We start from the raw sequence: 18,981 nt of genomic DNA on the forward strand, positions 1-18,981 counted from the left end.
CAGAAATCAATGTCAGACAATCAAGCCAACACTGTAGAAGCTAGTTGTCCTATGTTGGAAGCACTTACTGTGTGAATCTGAGAACAGCTTTCATTTATGTGTTTGTGTTTTCCTGCATACAAGAAAGTGTAAATACAGAATATACATTACATTATGTAAGTACCAAATTAGAGGCCATCTTCACCGGCCGTGACACCTGTCAATATGTTGATGTTCCGACTCATGAGCACTCTACATGAGTCCTCAGTATTCAAGGGTTTGGACGACGCCCATCTTCAAACTCAATATCAATATCACGCTGACAAAATCTGTCCACACAGATATAAACACCTGCCAAAGCACTCAAAACCACTGTGGTAGTTCCTGCAACAGTAGGTGTCTCCAGTACTACATTTGCACACACACACACCCACACACACACACACATAGACTCACAAGTTGAAAACAATATTAGAATATTAGAAACATTTAAAGGTCACGGTGTGTTTCTAAAGTATTTGTGTGCATGCACACATACAAGTTTTTGGGAATGTGACAGGAGGCTAAAACTAGGAAATGGGTTAAGTGGACTAATGTCTTGCATGTACTTGTTTTGCACATAAAAACGATCCTCATGGATAAAATATCAACATATGACTCAAGACAATTATGTAGCATTGCCACAAAGTGCGTGACTTCATTCTCCTCCTCCACACACACACAAACACACACACACAGGTCCCTGAACACGGCGTGTCAATATGATGATGAAGTTGCACTCGTGATCCAAAACGAGTTTGCTAGCTGGGGTTCTCACATGCTGCTTACACAATGGCCCGTGTATGGGAGTTGCCTGGTGGCATTGCTTAAGCAGGCAAAGAGTTGATTCATTCTGCACTAATTGACAGCTAATTAAAGGTGTGACTGCACAGTGAATTGACGAACTGTGAGGCCTTGACTGCAGGGGATGTTAGAGAGAGCGAATTATGAAATATTGAGTCTTTCAAGTACCACCTGCCATTAGATATGGCCTCAAACATATGGACCTGTGAGTGTGTGTGTGTGTGTGTGTGTGTGTGTGTGTGTGTGTGTGTGTGTGTGTGTGTGTGTGTGTGTGTGTGTGTGTGTGTGTGTGTGTGTGTGTGTGTGTGTGTGTGTGTGTGTGTGTGTGTGTGTGTGTGTGTGTGTTAAACAGGCTCATTCTAGCCTGTAGAGCCAGGCTGCAATGCCAGCCTTTACTCAAATCTGCCTCTGTGGTAGTTCCTGCTACATTAGTTGTGTCCAGAACCATATTTTACCATGATGATACACACACACACACACACACACACTGACTTGCAAGGTGAAAACAACACCGGCCCTGCTGTCGCGACTGGAGCAGTCTGCAGACTATAAAATAAACCCCACATATTAATTATACCACAACAAGCCTTGTCCTGTGAGGCTTGTGATTTTCTGCAGTGAATAACAAAGTGGAGACCATGTGCGCCTGCTGTGTCCCTACACAGCAGTAACAGCTCCGGCGTTTTTATCACCACACTGTGAGCAGCGTGTCGTCCATCCGTCTTTCACTGATGTTCCTCCTCCCTCTCTCTCTCCCTCTCTCTCTCTCTGTCCCTACAGATAGTAGCTGCTATCTTGGCCATAGCAGGCATTGTAATGATGACCTATGCCGATGGTTTCCACAGCCACTCAGTCATCGGCATCACTTTGGTCGTGGCCTCGGCTTCGATGTCGGCGCTCTACAAGGTATTTGTTTGCATTGGATTGATTGGAAAAAACTAAACTACTGTTGTGTACCTCCATAAACCACAAGCAAAAAATGTAAAAAAAAAAAAAAAAAAAATAGCTAAACATATGTATGATTAGTCTTGTCTTATGTAAGAAATCCTGGACTAGCTTCCTTCTACTTATGTAACCAGGTGGCAGAAGACAGGAGGAGATTATGAAATGAAAGACTCAGCTGAGCATGTGATATGTGTGTGTGTGTGTGTGTGTGTGTGTGTGTGTGTGTGTGTGTGTGTGTGTGTGTGTGTGTGTGTGTGTGTGTGTGTTTGTGTTTGGTTGCTGGCCTCAGGCTGTGATGTCCTGATCAAGGAGCTTACGGGACAGATAGCTATATTTTGATGGGGCTCTGGTCTCCTCTACCCTGCTGCCTAATGTGATAAACAGACAGCAGCGGTGGCAGAGACGTGGCGGGTACTTGGCAGGTGCGCCCCTCTGCAGTACCCGTCCTGCTCCTTAAGGGGGCAGATTCTGTGCATTCATGACTCCCGCTGTCCTTCTCCATCCTCAGGTGCTCTTCAAGATGGTCCTAGGCAGTGCCAAATTTGGAGAGGCTGCACTCTTTCTCAGCATAGTTGGAAGTGCCAACTTTGTTTTCATCAGCTTTGTGCCGGTCATCTTGTATTTTACACACGTGGAGTACATTGGCTCACCTGCAGACATCCCCTGGGCCTACCTCTGTGGGGTTGCAGGCCTGCTTTTTGGTATGAAAAGACGCCATATGAAGCAATATAGTGCATACACCTGATACTGTAATGATTAGGTAACCCATGAATATCAGTTTGCGGTATGACACCGTCATTGTGCAGGTTTACTTCTGCTCTGATCCTGCGCTTTCTTACAGCTTTCAACGTCCTGGTGAACTTTGGCATTGCGATAACATACCCGACATTAATCTCACTTGGCATCGTCCTAAGTGTTCCTGTAAATGCCAGTAAGTCTCTTGGCTTTCCTCTCAGACCTAACTTCTTAGATCCAGTCACCATTTAATATTTGGTGTAATTGAAATCAATATTTGCGGCATGATTTACAGTCCTCTTTGTATATTGATTGTTGACATTAATCCCATAAATTCTTGTGTGGTAATTACAATATTTACAAATTCCTCAGACTAATGCGTCCTCTTAATTTCACAGTGGTGGACCTCTACACATGTGAAATTCATTTCAACACAGTGCGCCTCATCGCTGTGTTCATCATTTGCCTGGGCTTCCTCATGCTGCTGTTACCGGAGGACTGGGACCAGTGTATTATCCAGCTCAGCACCAGGCTGCGCAAACGTGACGAGCCGGCAGAGGGCAACGGAGAGGCGGGCGCCACCACGGGGCTCAACTGGAGAGGGAGAGCCAGGACCTCCATGTCAACATTTGCACACTGACTCCATGAAATATAACCATACTAACACACACACACACACACACACACACACACACACACACACACACACACACACACACACACACACACACACACACACACATACAGACACAGGGAGTTAGACACATTAACACCTCAATGTTGGGACATTTGACCTGCCTGGTGCCCTACCCTCTCTTACACACAGCTCCCTGGGTGAGAAAAAAGTATTTTGGACTGCGCTCTGATCAGTAACATTTCAGCCAAGAGGGGAGATAGATTGCGTGTCATTCGTTTTGGCGTCCACTCCGCTCAGAAGTTATTCGAGTTGGTGTATGGACTCATCTCAGTTGTAATCCCTCTTACCCAAAAAATGATCAGTTATTACTGATTGAGTCATGTATTAATTTTGCTGTACCTCTTAATCATTCCACTGGTTCACTACATCCTTGCGCCTGGGGCGACTTGCCAACTCGGCTGATATTTTTCAGCTCTGAGAAGACAGACGGACATTTTTTCGAGGAAGGCCTGACACCTTGTGGTCTTGCTGGCTTTAACATATACACATTTACACACATTTAAGATCCAAAGAAGAATGCCTAAAAATGCTGAATGCCTGAAAACAAAAAGGGAGGCCCACAGTGGGATCCCTCAGGTGTAAACTTATGACAAATACCTGCCTTTCGTGCACTGTACATAGCTGTATTTCACACCTTGGATGTCCTTGAGCTGTGGACCCGATGGCCTCATCTGGCGTGAAGGGACCTGTCTGGACGTCTGAGGATCAATCTGAGCAGAAGAAGCTTTCACAACGCCTCACTCTGAGAGAAGCGGTCAGGTCCTTTTCGACCGCACTGATTGGCCACCTGTGGTTATGTGCTTTCCTGGGGTTCAACTCCCGCTCTGTCAATGCTGACACCCATTGCTCAGGCCCACGGTTTAGTCACGAGAGATTTAAAACCAGTATCTATATTGCAAACGCTCTCAGCGCATGATATGGTTGAGATTTGTTTGTCAAAAAAGAGTGAGTGCTGTCAGTCCATCCATAAAGCATATGCCTCCCATTTCCTGCTGCTGAGACACCGGCAGCAGGTAAATACGTGTATTAAATGTACTGTCATACAAATGATATTAAACTCACAGTTAATGCTTCAGGTATCCCAACCATTGGATGGACTAAAGCACCAACAGCTCATAATAAGACATGAAATCTTGGAACTACCCCTTTAATAACTCGGAACATCAGTCATAGCTATCACTGAGCCTCCCTTCGAAATCCTATCACATTTAACTCTCTACACTCATGTGCACACAAGCTAATTTGGGACAGCTCTCAGTTTATATTGTTTCATTCCTGAAGAAAATAACAAGACGGCAGATGAAAACTCACTGTCTCACTGTGGCGTGAGGAGAGGGCGTGTTGACACATGAAGAATGGCTCGCATTTGTCCAACCCCCGCTCTTTGTCCGAGTCTCACTGTATCTGTTTTCATTGATCACATTTCCTGAGGCAAGTTAACAACCTGAGATGAACCTGGGAGCAAGTGAGGCGCACGCCTTGTAAAGCGACTGGTGGAAACTCTTGCCTTGTTGTGAATGTATGAACATCACTCGACCACACATGCTCGCTATGTGCTATCTGTTTTCTTACAGTGCCACCACAGACTGCTGCAGAGAGACTCTTTAATACTATCCTTCTTGTACTCATCTGACCGAGTTGCATTTTTTTTTTTTTCTTTTTTTTTTTAAAGAAACTCTTGACGCATCGCACTGGACTTTTTTATATTTTTGCATTGGGTTGCCCACTAACCTTGAGAAACGGTGAGTGATACCTACAGGACGAGCATGCACATACTGTATGAGCAGATACAGCTGACAAGTCCACTTCACTGCCTTTTCTTTGTTTTGCAATAGAGTACAATAGCACTGTTTCCCATTGTCATTCTCTATGACAATAAATAATAATATTGTATTCCTCTGGAATTATTGCTAGACATAAATGTAAACCTTTGTAAGGAATGAAGATTTTTACACTGAGATGCAACATATGATTATCACATTTGAGGAAGAAATATTTAGAGTGTGAATAAATGATGGGTTTATTAGATCTACTGTTGGGTGTCTTCAAGTGTAATCACATGTACTATATAAAAGATTTCTTTTCAATACATCCTCTTGTCCAGGTTTATTATCTCCTGTGTTGTAGTTCTGTGCTTCGCAATTACTGATCACCACATAATGGCCTCCAGCAACTTAATTGAACAATATAAAATTAATCTGCAGCATTCTTTTAATCGTTTCAAGCAAATATGCCAAGGTTTGCTGGTCTCAGCTTGTCAAATGTGAGGATTTGCTTATAGTAAAATGAATATAGGGGGGTTTTGAAGTGTTGGTCAGACAGAACAAGACATTTGAATATGCCACGTTCAGCATCTGGGAAATTGTGAAAAATAATTAGCATATTAATTGATTATGAAAACAATCATTTCAATTAGTTGATTAACCATTTCAGCATTTTTCTTAAGCAAAAATATGACTGAATCCATGTGTGACCATTTGCTGGTTTTAAATTAAATATCTTTGGATTTTTGTTGGTCAGATAAAACAAGCAATAATAATATGCCAACTTTGACTTTAGGGTATTCTGATGGGCAATTTTCTGTCATTTTATGGACCAAATTTTTAATCAGTTAATTAAGAAAGTCAATAATCAATAATGAAAATAACTAATTCAGATAACATCTGCAGAAGTACAATTAACAGACATCATGCTCTACTCTCACTGTTATCTGGCCGTAGAAGAAAGTGGCCTGACGCTCCTGGGTTAGAGCAGAGAAAGGTAGTCTGCTGCCCTCCTGTGGGCGAGAGGGAACCTGCAAGCAGTCCACCCTCCTGTCAGCACCAGCGTCTGGCCACACACAGGATGTGGAGGTATTGTCAGGGTGACACACTTTGCATAGATGCTCCTCAGAATGACTTTTGAGTGTTTCGGTGCTAACAGTAAAAATGGACGGGGAATACTTGGAGTCATCACAAGTTGAACTCTCAGAGCTGGAAGGTGCACCTGGATGGGGGGTGTTTAGAGTACAAGGGTCGCTGTTCTTGCATTCGTCTCCCTCGGCCCTGACCTCACCTCCCCTGCCCCCCACACTCCCCAGCCGAGCTCTTATCTTTTGCCTCAGTCCCTGAAGAGCACCCTGGAAACGCTTGCTAAGCAGAGCGTACAATAGAGGATTGATGTCAGAGTTCAGCAACACCAGCCAGTATGAAAAGGTAACGGCAAAGGGTGGGACGAGGTTGGATTGGCCTGAAATTGCAGTTTCTGTGGCCTGAACCAGCGCCACACCAATGTAAGGTGTCCAGCAGAAGAAGAAGGCTGAGATGACCAGGAAGAGACGAACCACTCCATGGTGGTGATGGTGCTGCTGGGAGTTCTGCAGGGGTGGCTGGGAGGTGCCCTGAGCCAGGAAGGAGAACAGACGTCTGGCTGTAGGGATACTCTGCTCTGTGGCAGAATTAGGGAGAGCAGGGCTTATATTATTTCCTCCTTCTCCACTGACCTCGGGGACAAACTGTCCACTTACATGATAGATCAGTCTCGAGGGGCTGTGGAGTGTCCCACAGTGCTGGTGCGGTGAAACACCAGGACCGAAGGCAGAGCCTGGATTCCTGCTTCGCTGGACAGAGTCCTCCAATGTATGGATCCTCCTTGCGTGGCTGCGCGCCACCTTGACTATGTTCACGTAGCAGAAGAGGATGACCACTGCAGGTATGAGGTAGCAGAGGGCAGCCATGAAAGCTGTGTAGCTGGGACTGCTGGCCCAGTTGACTGCACAGCTGTACATGGGAACCACATAACTGACAGAGCTCCAGCCCAGCAGGGGAGGGCAACTGGTGACCAGAGCCTGCAGCCAGATCCACAGGACTACAGCACAGGTCCTCCACAGGGTGCAGCGGGAGCTGTAGCGCAGGCAGTCCATGATGGAGTGGTAGCGGTCAAGAGCAATAGCAGCTAGTGTCAGTACGGAAGCTGTGCAATACACAGAGGAGGTGTAGCCCACGTACAAACAGAGATCCTGCCAGACAGAGGAAAATAGGTGTTATAACAAAAGAAGTCAGCATTAGTTCATGTCAGACACTAAAGCTGAGATGTTTTATAAGTATTAAGTGTTTTATAGAACTGGACAGAGGTGACGTACAGTACAGTCCACCCATCCACGGTTCATGATGGACAGGGCAACAAAAGGCATGACTCCGACGCCTACCAGGAGGTCGCTGATGGCCAGATTCATGACCAGCACTGACGTCACAGAGTGGAAAGTCTTGGTGGCAGCCACAATAATAATGACAAGAATATTACCTACACATAAATACAACAAAACACAAACACAGACACACACAATGAAACAGAGGTCAGACAGGTTGTATTCTAGACCATCTTTTCATCTGTAACACAACAGAGACAAACATCCACTCAGCAGTAAACCTGTTACTTAATAACTGAGTTTGGAAAATTGTAGACAATCTGTATTTTATCTAAATTGTAGACAACCAAAAAAAAAAACTGAGATTCTGATATTATAATACACAGCACTGCAGAATGCTGATCCCATGATTGCAAGGGCGTAGGTTTGCATATGGATGGTAGGGACATGTCCTTACCAATATTTTGGAAGGACAGAATTGTCCCTACCAATATTCAAATGTGCCCTCCAAGAGGCTACGACTCCAAGACAACCGATTTAGGCAAGCTAGCATTTGATTGACTGAAAGGGCGGGGGCTATCTGAGGGCTCACGTCATGTGAGAATGTCACTTTGGTACCTGACGTCACCAGGAAAATTTCAATGAATGTCATTTAACCATGTTAGCTACTGTTAACTAGCAAGTTAACCCTGTCTTCTGTGTTCTGTAGACTAGCAGTCAGGTTGCTAGCAGGAATAAACACAAAATGGTGGATATATCAAAGAATGAGTTTAAAACATCCCTTTAAATGTCACAGTGAATACTAGAACTTACTATACTATGACATAATTATGCCTTACTATACTATCACATTTTTATGCCTTACTTTGATCTTTTTTTTGCCTTATTCCAGTTTATAAGACTGGGTGTCATCATGACAGAGGGGTTAACCCTGTCACCCCACATCAAGAAGGTTGTTGATTCAAATCTCAGTGAGGGAGCAATTTTTTATTTTCCTGACTATACCATGACGTTTTATGACATTTTTATGCCTTACTACACTATGACGTTTTTTGACATTTTAATGCCTCACTATACGATCACGTTTTATGACATTTTTATGCCTTACTATACTATGACGTTTTTATGACATTTTTATGCCTTACTATACTATGACGTTTTTATGACATTTTTATGCCTGACTACACTATGACGTTTTTATGACATTTTTATGCCTTACTATATTATGATGTTTTATGCCTTACTATACTATGACATTTTTATGACATTTTTATGCCTTACTATACTATGACGTTTTTATGACATTTTTATGCCTTACTATATTATGATGTTTTATGCCTTACTATACTATGACATTTTTATGACATATTTATGCCTTACTATACTATGACGTTTTATGCCTAACTATACTATGATGTTTTTATGACATTTTATGCCTTACTATACTATGACCTTTTGTATGACATTTTTATGCCTTACTATACTATGACGTTTTTATGACATTTTTATGCCTTACTATACTATGACGTTTTTATGACATTTTTATGCCTTACTATAGTATGACGTTTTATGCCTCACTATACTATGACGTTTTTATGACATTTCTACACCTTACTATACTATGATGTTTTTATGACATTTTTATGCCTTACTATACTATGAAGTTTTATGCGCCACTATATTATGATATTTTTATGCCTTACTATACTATGACATTTTTATGCCTTACTATACTATGACGTTTTATGCCTCACTATACTATGACATTTTTATGACATTTTTATGACTTACAATACTATGACGTTTTTATGACATTTTTATGCTTTACTATACTATGACGTTTTTATGACATTTTTATGCCTTACTATACTATGACCTTTTATGCCTCACTATATTATGACATTTTTATGCCTTACTATACTATGACGTTTTATGCCTCACTATACTATGACTTTTTTATGACATTTTTATGCCTTACTATATCATGATGTTTTATGCCTTACTATACTATGACATTTTTATGACATTTTTATGCCTTACTATACTATGACGTTTTATGCCTAACTATACTATGATGTTTTTATGACATTTTATGCCTTACTATACTATGACGTTTTTATGACATTTTTATGCCTTACTATACTATGACATTTTTATGACATTTTTATGCCTTACTATACTATGACGTTTTTATGACATTTTTATGACATTTTTATGCCTTACTATACTATGACGTTTTATGCCTAACTATACTATGATGTTTTCATGACCTTTTATGCCTCACTATATTATGACATTTTTATGCCTTACTATACTATGACGTTTTATGCCTCACTATACCATGACGTTTTTATGACATTTCTACGCCTTACTATACTATGATGTTTTTATGACATTTTTATGCCTTACTATACTATGACGTTTTTATGACATTTTTATGCCTTACTATACTATGCCATTTTTATGACATTTTAATGCCTTACTATACTATGATGTTTTTATGACATTTTATGCCTTACTATACTATGACGTTTTTATGACATTTTTATGCCTTACTATACTATGATGTTTTTATGACATTTTTATGCCTTACTATACTATGACGTTTTTATGACATTTTTATGCCTTACTATAGTATGACGTTTTATGCCTCACTATACTATGACGTTTTTATGACATTTCTACACCTTACTATACTATGATGTTTTTATGACATTTTTATGCCTTACTATACTATGAAGTTTTATGCGCCACTATATTATGATATTTTTATGCCTTACTATACTATGACATTTTTATGCCTTACTATACTATGACGTTTTATGCCTCACTATACTATGACATTTTTATGACATTTTAATGCCTTACTATACTATGACGTTTTTATGACATTTTTATGCCTTACTATACTATGACATTTTTATGCCTTACTATACTATGACGTTTTATGCCTCACTATACTATGACATTTTTATGACATTTTTATGACTTACAATACTATGACGTTTTTATGACATTTTTATGCTTTACTATACTATGACGTTTTTATGACATTTTTATGCCTTACTATACTATGACCTTTTATGCCTCACTATATTATGATGTTTTCATGACCTTTTATGCCTCACTATATTATGACATTTTTATGCCTTACTATACTATGACGTTTTATGCCTCACTATACCATGACGTTTTTATGACATTTCTACGCCTTACTATACTATGATGTTTTTATGACATTTTTATGCCTTACTATACTATGACGTTTTTATGACATTTTTATGCCTTACTATACTATGCCGTTTTTATGACATTTTAATGCCTTACTATACTATGATGTTTTTATGACATTTTATGCCTTACTATACTATGACGTTTTTATGACATTTTTATGCCTTAATATACTATGATGTTTTTATGACATTTTATACCTTACTATACTATGACATTTTTATGCCTTACTATACTATGACGTTTTATGCCTCACTATACTATGACGTTTTATGCCTCACTATACTATGACGTTTTTATGACATTTTTATGACATTTCTACGCCTTACTATACTATGATGTTTTTATGACATTTTTATGCCTTACTATACTATGATGTTTTTATGACATTTTTATGCCTTACTATACTATGCCCTTTTTATGACATTTTATGCCTTACTATACTATGACGTTTTTATGACATTTTTATGCCTTACTATACTATGACATTTTTATGACATTTTTATGCCTTACTATACTATGACGTTTTTATGACATTTTTATGCCTTACTATAGTATGACGTTTTTATGACATTTTTATGCCTTACTATAGTATGACATTTTTATGCCTTACTATACTATGACGTTTTATGCCTCACTATACTATGACGTTTTTATGACATTTCTACGCCTTACTATACTATGATGTTTTTATGACATTTTTATGCCTTACTATACTATGACGTTTTTATGACATTTTTATGCCTTACTATACTATGCCGTTTTTATGACATTTTAATGCCTTACTATACTATGATGTTTTTATGAGATTTTATGCCTTACTATACTATGACGTTTTTATGACATTTTTATGCCTTAATATACTATGATGTTTTTATGACATTTTATACCTTACTATACTATGACATTTTTATGCCTTACTATACTATGACGTTTTATGCCTAACTATACTATGATGTTTTTATGACATTTTATGCCTTACTATACTATGACGTTTTTATGACATTTTTATGCCTTACTATACTATGACATTTTTATGACATTTTTATGCCTTACTATACTATGACATTTTTATGACATTTTTATGCCTTACTATACTATGCCGTTTTTATGACATTTCAATGCCTTACTATACTATGATGTTTTTATGACATTTTTATGCCTTACTATACTATGACGTTTTATGCCTAACTATACTATGATGTTTTCATGACCTTTTATGCCTCACTATATTATGACATTTTTATGCCTTACTATACCATGACGTTTTTATGACATTTCTACGCCTTACTATACTATGATGTTTTTATGACATTTTTATGCCTTACTATACTATGACGTTTTTATGACATTTTTATGCCTTACTATACTATGCCGTTTTTATGACATTTTAATGCCTTACTATACTATGATGTTTTTATGACATTTTATGCCTTACTATACTATGACGTTTTTATGACATTTTTATGCCTTAATATACTATGATGTTTTTATGAAATTTTATACCTTTCTATACTATGACATTTTTATGCCTTACTATACTATGACGTTTTATGCCTCACTATATTATGACATTTTTATGCCTTACTATACTATGACGTTTTATGCCTCACTATACTATGACGTTTTTATGACATTTCTACGCCTTACTATACTATGATGTTTTTATGACATTTTTATGCCTTACTATACTATGATGTTTTTATGACATTTTTATGCCTTACTATACTATGCCCTTTTTATGACATTTTTATGCCTTACTATACTATGATATTTTTATGCCTTACTATACTATGACGTTTTATGCCTCACTATACTATGACGTTTTTATGACATTTTTATGCCTTACTATACTATGACGTTTTTATGACATTTTTATGCCTTACTATACTATGACCTTTTATGCCTCACTATATTATGACATTTTTATGCCTTACTATACTATGACGTTTTATGCCTAACTATACTATGATGTTTTTATGACATTTTATGCCTTACTATACTATGACGTTTTTATGACATTTTTATGCCTTACTATACTATGACATTTTTATGACATTTTATGCCTTACTATACTATGACGTTTTTATGACATTTTTATGCCTTACTATAGTATGACGTTTTTATGACATTTTTATGCCTTACTATAGTATGACATTTTTATGACATTTTATGCCTTACCATACTATGACGTTTTATTCCTAACTATACTATGATGTTTTCATGACCTTTTATGCCTCACTATATTATGACATTTTTATGCCTTACTATACTATGACGTTTTATGCCTCACTATACTATGACGTTTTTATGACATTTCTACGCCTTACTATACTATGACGTTTTTATGACATTTTTATGCCTTACTATACTATGCCGTTTTTATGACATTTTAATGCCTTACTATACTATGATGTTTTTATGACATTTTATGCCTTACTATACTATGACGTTTTTATGACATTTTTATGCCTTAATATACTATGATGTTTTTATGACATTTTATACCTTACTATACTATCACATTTTTATGCCTTACTATACTATGACGTTTTATGCCTCACTATATTATGACATTTTTATGCCTTACTATACTATGACGTTTTATGCCTCACTATACTATGACGTTTTTATGACATTTCTACGCCTTACTATACTATGCCGTTTTTATGACATTTTAATGCCTTACTATACTATGATGTTTTTATGACATTTTATGCCTTACTATACTATGACGTTTTTATGACATTTTTATGCCTTAATATACTATGATGTTTTTATGACATTTTATACCTTACTATACTATCACATTTTTATGCCTTACTATACTATGACGTTTTATGCCTCACTATATTATGACATTTTTATGCCTTACTATACTATGACGTTTTATGCCTCACTATACTATGACGTTTTTATGACATTTCTACGCCTTACTATACTATGATGTTTTTATGACATTTTTATGCCTTACTATACTATGACGTTTTTATGACATTTTTATGCCTTACTATACTATGCCGTTTTTATGACATTTTAATGCCTTACTATACTATGATGTTTTTATGACATTTTTATGCCTTACTATACTATGACGTTTTTATGACATTTTTATGCCTTAATATACTATGATGTTTTTATGACATTTTATACCTTACTATACTATCACATTTTTATGCCTTACTATACTATGACGTTTTATGCCTCACTATATTATGACATTTTTATGCCTTACTATACTATGACGTTTTATGCCTCACTATACTATGACGTTTTTATGACATTTTTATGCCCTACGATACTATGACGTTTTTTGAATTCTTTATGACTTGCTATACTATGATCTTTTTTGTCTTTTTTATGCCTGACTATACTATGATGTTTTTGGATGTTTTAATGCCTTACTATACTATGACGTTTTAATGCCTTACTATACTATGACGTATTTTGACATTTTTATGCCTTACTATGCTATGCGGTTTTTTATGCCTTACCATACCATGATGTTTTTTTACTTTTTTATGCCTTACTATACTATGACATTTTAATGACATTTTTATGCCTTACTATACTATAACTTTTTAATGCCTTATTATACTATGATGGTTTTTTTTGCCTTACTTTGATCTTTTTTTGCATTAATCCACTTCAATAAATTGGTTACCTCCATTCCGAATGGGTTAACCAATTGTCCCACATTGAGACCATTGTTGGACCAAATCCTGGTGGTTGACCTCTCTTTGTGGATTTAGAATTTGCCTACATCCACTTGAAAAAATGGGTTGTCACTGTGGTGAAACCCGTTGCCCCACAGTGAGAAGGTATATATATATACAATATATGACATATATGTGTCTTTATCAAGAGTGATGTTACCATTTGTGTCACCTATAAGGGGATATATTATGATGACATATATACCTTCTCCAGATATATGAAGATATAAGTTCTTAACATATATGAAATATCCATAGTAAAATGCAACTTCATTAAAACAACATGCTTATTAAAATTCTCCATGTTTCTATATGATTTAAACATACATGTCTATCTTTTATATTTACATATATAATAGGAACAGGAACACAATAGGAAATACTGACAGGCTTTGGAATATATGCATTTTTATGTAACATGTCTTATAATGTAAACAGACATACTGAAATACATATTTCTGTTAGTTAGACATATATGTCAAGATATGATATTGTTCCAATTTCTAACAGGTTTCCTGTGTACTTTTTACATATATAGGCTATACTTTATATAGGTTACGTATGATTATACTTCATATGTACACATATTTCATATATGAAAATTCAACAAATTTACATTATTACATTTCCGTATGGGCATTCCTGAATGTAAATTCAGGTATTATATGTTAATAAACCGTTTGGTTGACGGCATTAAAAAGACAATCTCTTCGTTTTGGAGGGGTGGAGGGGTTGTTGCGTCCCTACCAATATTGAGACGAAACGTATGCCCTCGCATGATTGTTAATTAGCCTAATTGAGAAGTCATGTTTTTGCCTTACTATACTATGATATTTTTATGCCTTACTATACTATGACGTTTTATGCCTCACTATACTATGACATTTTTATGACATTTTTATGACTTACAATACTATGACGTTTTTATGACATTTTTATGCTTTACTATACTATGACGTTTTTATGACATTTTTATGCCTTACTATACTATGACCTTTTATGCCTCACTATATTATGACATTTTTATGCCTTACTATACTATGACGTTTTATGCCTAACTATACTATGATGTTTTTATGACATTTTATGCCTTACTATACTATGACGTTTTTATGACATTTTTATGCCTTACTATACTATGACATTTTTATGACATTTTTATGCCTTACTATACTATGACGTTTTTATGACATTTTTATGCCTTAGTATAGTATGACATTTTTATGACATTTTTATGCCTTACCATACTATGACGTTTTATTCCTAACTATACTATGATGTTTTCATGACCTTTTATGCCTCACTATATTATGACATTTTTATGCCTTACTATACTATGACGTTTTATGCCTCACTATACTATGACGTTTTTATGACATTTCTACGCCTTACTATACTATGACGTTTTTATGACATTTTTATGCCTTACTATACTATGCCGTTTTTATGACATTTTAATGCCTTACTATACTATGATGTTTTTATGACATTTTATGCCTTACTATACTATGACGTTTTTATGACATTTTTATGCCTTAATATACTATGATGTTTTTATGACATTTTATACCTTACTATACTATCACATTTTTATGCCTTACTATACTATGACGTTTTATGCCTCACTATATTATGACATTTTTATGCCTTACTATACTATGACGTTTTATGCCTCACTATATTATGACGTTTTTATGACATTTCTACGCCTTACTATACTATGATGTTTTTATGACATTTTTATGACATTTTAATGCCTTACTATACTATGATGTTTTTATGACATTTTATGCCTTACTATACTATGACGTTTTTATGACATTTTTATGCCTTAATATACTATGATGTTTTTATGACATTTTATACCTTACTATACTATCACATTTTTATGCCTTACTATACTATGACGTTTTATGCCTCACTATATTATGACATTTTTATGCCTTACTATACTATGACGTTTTATGCCTCACTATATTATGACGTTTTTATGACATTTTTATGACATTTCTACGCCTTACTATACTATGATGTTTTTATGACATTTTTATGCCTTACTATACTATGCCGTTTTTATGACATTTTTATGACATTTTTATGCCTTACTATACTATGCCGTTTTTATGACATTTTAATGCCTTAATATACTATGATGTTTTTATGACATTTTATACCTTACTATACTATGACGTTTTTATGACATTTTTATGCCTTAATATACTATGATGTTTTTATGACATTTTATACCTTACTATACTATCACATTTTTATGCCTTACTATACTATGACGTTTTATGCCTCACTATACTATGATGTTTTTATGACATTTCTACGCCTTACTATACTATGATGTTTTTATGACATTTTTATGCCTTACTATACCATGACGTTTTTATCACATTTTTATGCCTTACTATACTGTGACGTTTTATGCCTCACTATATTATGACATTTTTATGCCTTACTATACTATGACGTTTTATGCCTCACTATACTATGACGTTTTTATGACATTTTTATGCCCTACGATACTATGACGTTTTTTGAATTCTTTATGACTTGCTATACTATGATCTTTTTTGTCTTTTTTATGCCTGACTATACTATGATGTTTTTGGATGTTTTAATGCCTTACTATACTATGACGTTTTAATGCCTGACTATACTATGACGTATTTTGACATTTTTATGCCTTACTATGCTATGCGGTTTTTTATGCCTTACCATACCATGATGTTTTTTTACTTTTTTATGCCTTACTATACTATGACATTTTAATGACATTTTTATGCCTTACTATACTATAACTTTTTAATGCCTTATTATACTATGATGGTTTTTTTTGCCTTACTTTGATCTTTTTTTGCATTAATCCACTTCAATAAATTGGTTACCTCCATTCCGAATGGGTTAACCAATTGTCCCACATTGAGACCATTGTTGGACCAAATCCTGGTGGTTGACCTCTCTTTGTGGATTTAGAATTTGCCTACATCCACTTGAAAAAATGGGTTGTCACTGTGGTGAAACCCGTTGCCCCACAGTGAGAAGGTATATATATATACAATATATGACATATATGTGTCTTTATCAAGAGTGATGTTACCATTTGTGTCACCTATAAGGGGATATATTATGATGACATATATACCTTCTCCAGATATATGAAGATATAAGTTCTTAACATATATGAAATATCCATAGTAAAATGCAACTTCATTAAAACAACATGCTTATTAAAATTCTCCATGTTTCTATATGATTTAAACATACATGTCTATCTTTTATATTTACATATATAATAGGAACAGGAACACAATAGGAAATACTGACAGGCTTTGGAATATATGCATTTTTATGTAACATGTCTTATAATGTAAACAGACATACTGAAATACATATTTCTGTTAGTTAGACATATATGTCAAGATATGATATTGTTCCAATTTCTAACAGGTTTCCTGTGTACTTTTTACATATATAGGCTATACTTTATATAGGTTACGTATGATTATACTTCATATGTACACATATTTCATATATGAAAATTCAACAAATTTACATTATTACATTTCCGTATGGGCATTCCTGAATGTAAATTCAGGTATTATATGTTAATAAACCGTTTGGTTGACGGCATTAAAAAGACAATCTCTTCGTTTTGGAGGGGTGGAGGGGTTGTTGCGTCCCTACCAATATTGAGACGAAACGTATGCCCTCGCATGATTGTTAATTAGCCTAATTGAGAAGTCATGTTTTGTTAAATAGATCTCACTACATGCAAAGGGTCTGTAGCCTATAGGCCTATCCAAGATACAATGCACGTAAATATTGATATATTTGTTAAGGAATTAAAATCTGGTATTTCTGCAATTACCATAGGATGATGAAGAGATGAACGGAATTTTTCTGGTCCCACTCAAAGCGCTGAAAAATTACATTTTAAAAATTCATCAGCTGTCCTCCAGGAATCATGGTCCTCATTACTTATGATTATACTCTTTGGGCTGGGATTTTCACAACCTGGCTACCTGAAACTGCTCTTATTAGGGGATTATTAGCTACTGATTTATAAAGCATTATTAAATTATTATTGGCTGACAAGCCTAAAGCCCTCCTATGATATGAATATTTTATGCCGAATTACAGGAAAATTGATCTGAAATACGAATAGTTACAAAGACTTTCTAATTTGTGTGACCATTAAGACTGAACTCGTTATGATGTTATCTCATTTGTGATAATATTGGGGTGCTGGGACAAGGAGAGGAACAAAAGGGAGACATTGGGTTGACCATAAAAGAGAAAGAATTTGGAAAAGTTTTGCGGATGCTGCAGAAAATAGATAAAAGGTCAGCAGAAGTAATTATACCTGTCACTGCGCCCAAACACATAAGCACCATTAGGATTTCCAGGACCAGCTGTGTCCGCCGGGACACCATGAGTCCCGCTCGCCCCGTCCAGCTGGCGTTGTCCGCCGCTGCTCCTTGTAGAAGCGACGGGGGGTCCAACCAGGAGCCATCCAGGTCTTCCATGTCCCTCTCAAAACTGCTATCCTCACATGTTGAGCCACGTACAAGCGTGACTTGACGGAAAAAGAAATGAGCGTGATCGAGTGTAGCTACTCCATCTGCTCCCCACCCGGTCTCCAGGTGAACAGACTCCTTCACTCTTCACAAGGGGGGAGGAAGGAGGACGCGTGAACACCT

General features: G+C 36.3%; 2 protein-coding genes across 4 annotated transcripts in view; one reads left to right on the forward strand and one right to left on the reverse strand.

Moving 5' to 3' along the window:
* Positions 1–5,290, forward strand: part of slc35f3b (solute carrier family 35 member F3b) — a 49,578-nt gene extending 44,288 nt beyond the window's left edge. For all 3 annotated transcript variants that reach the window (XM_056396104.1, XM_056396105.1, XM_056396106.1), the window contains 4 exons: positions 1,603–1,728; positions 2,276–2,468; positions 2,609–2,698; positions 2,901–5,290. In XM_056396104.1, coding sequence (XP_056252079.1) covers positions 1,603–1,728; positions 2,276–2,468; positions 2,609–2,698; positions 2,901–3,142 — 651 coding nt within the window. In that variant the 3' untranslated portion in view covers positions 3,143–5,290. The remainder of the gene's footprint in view (positions 1–1,602; positions 1,729–2,275; positions 2,469–2,608; positions 2,699–2,900) is intronic.
* On the reverse strand, positions 5,202–18,942 carry LOC130181723 (G-protein coupled receptor 161). The gene is made up of 3 exons (XM_056396103.1): positions 18,645–18,942; positions 7,320–7,480; positions 5,202–7,196 (listed from the first exon to the last, which is right to left on the reverse strand). The coding sequence occupies exons 1-3, from the start codon at positions 18,805–18,807 to the stop codon at positions 5,877–5,879; spliced, it is 1,644 nt and encodes a 547-aa protein (XP_056252078.1). The 5' UTR covers positions 18,808–18,942; the 3' UTR covers positions 5,202–5,876.
* Between the last annotated feature and the right edge of the window lie 39 nt (positions 18,943–18,981).

This window comes from Seriola aureovittata, chromosome 14 (genome assembly GCF_021018895.1).
Source record: "Seriola aureovittata isolate HTS-2021-v1 ecotype China chromosome 14, ASM2101889v1, whole genome shotgun sequence".
NCBI classification, from domain to species: domain Eukaryota; kingdom Metazoa; phylum Chordata; class Actinopteri; order Carangiformes; family Carangidae; genus Seriola; species Seriola aureovittata.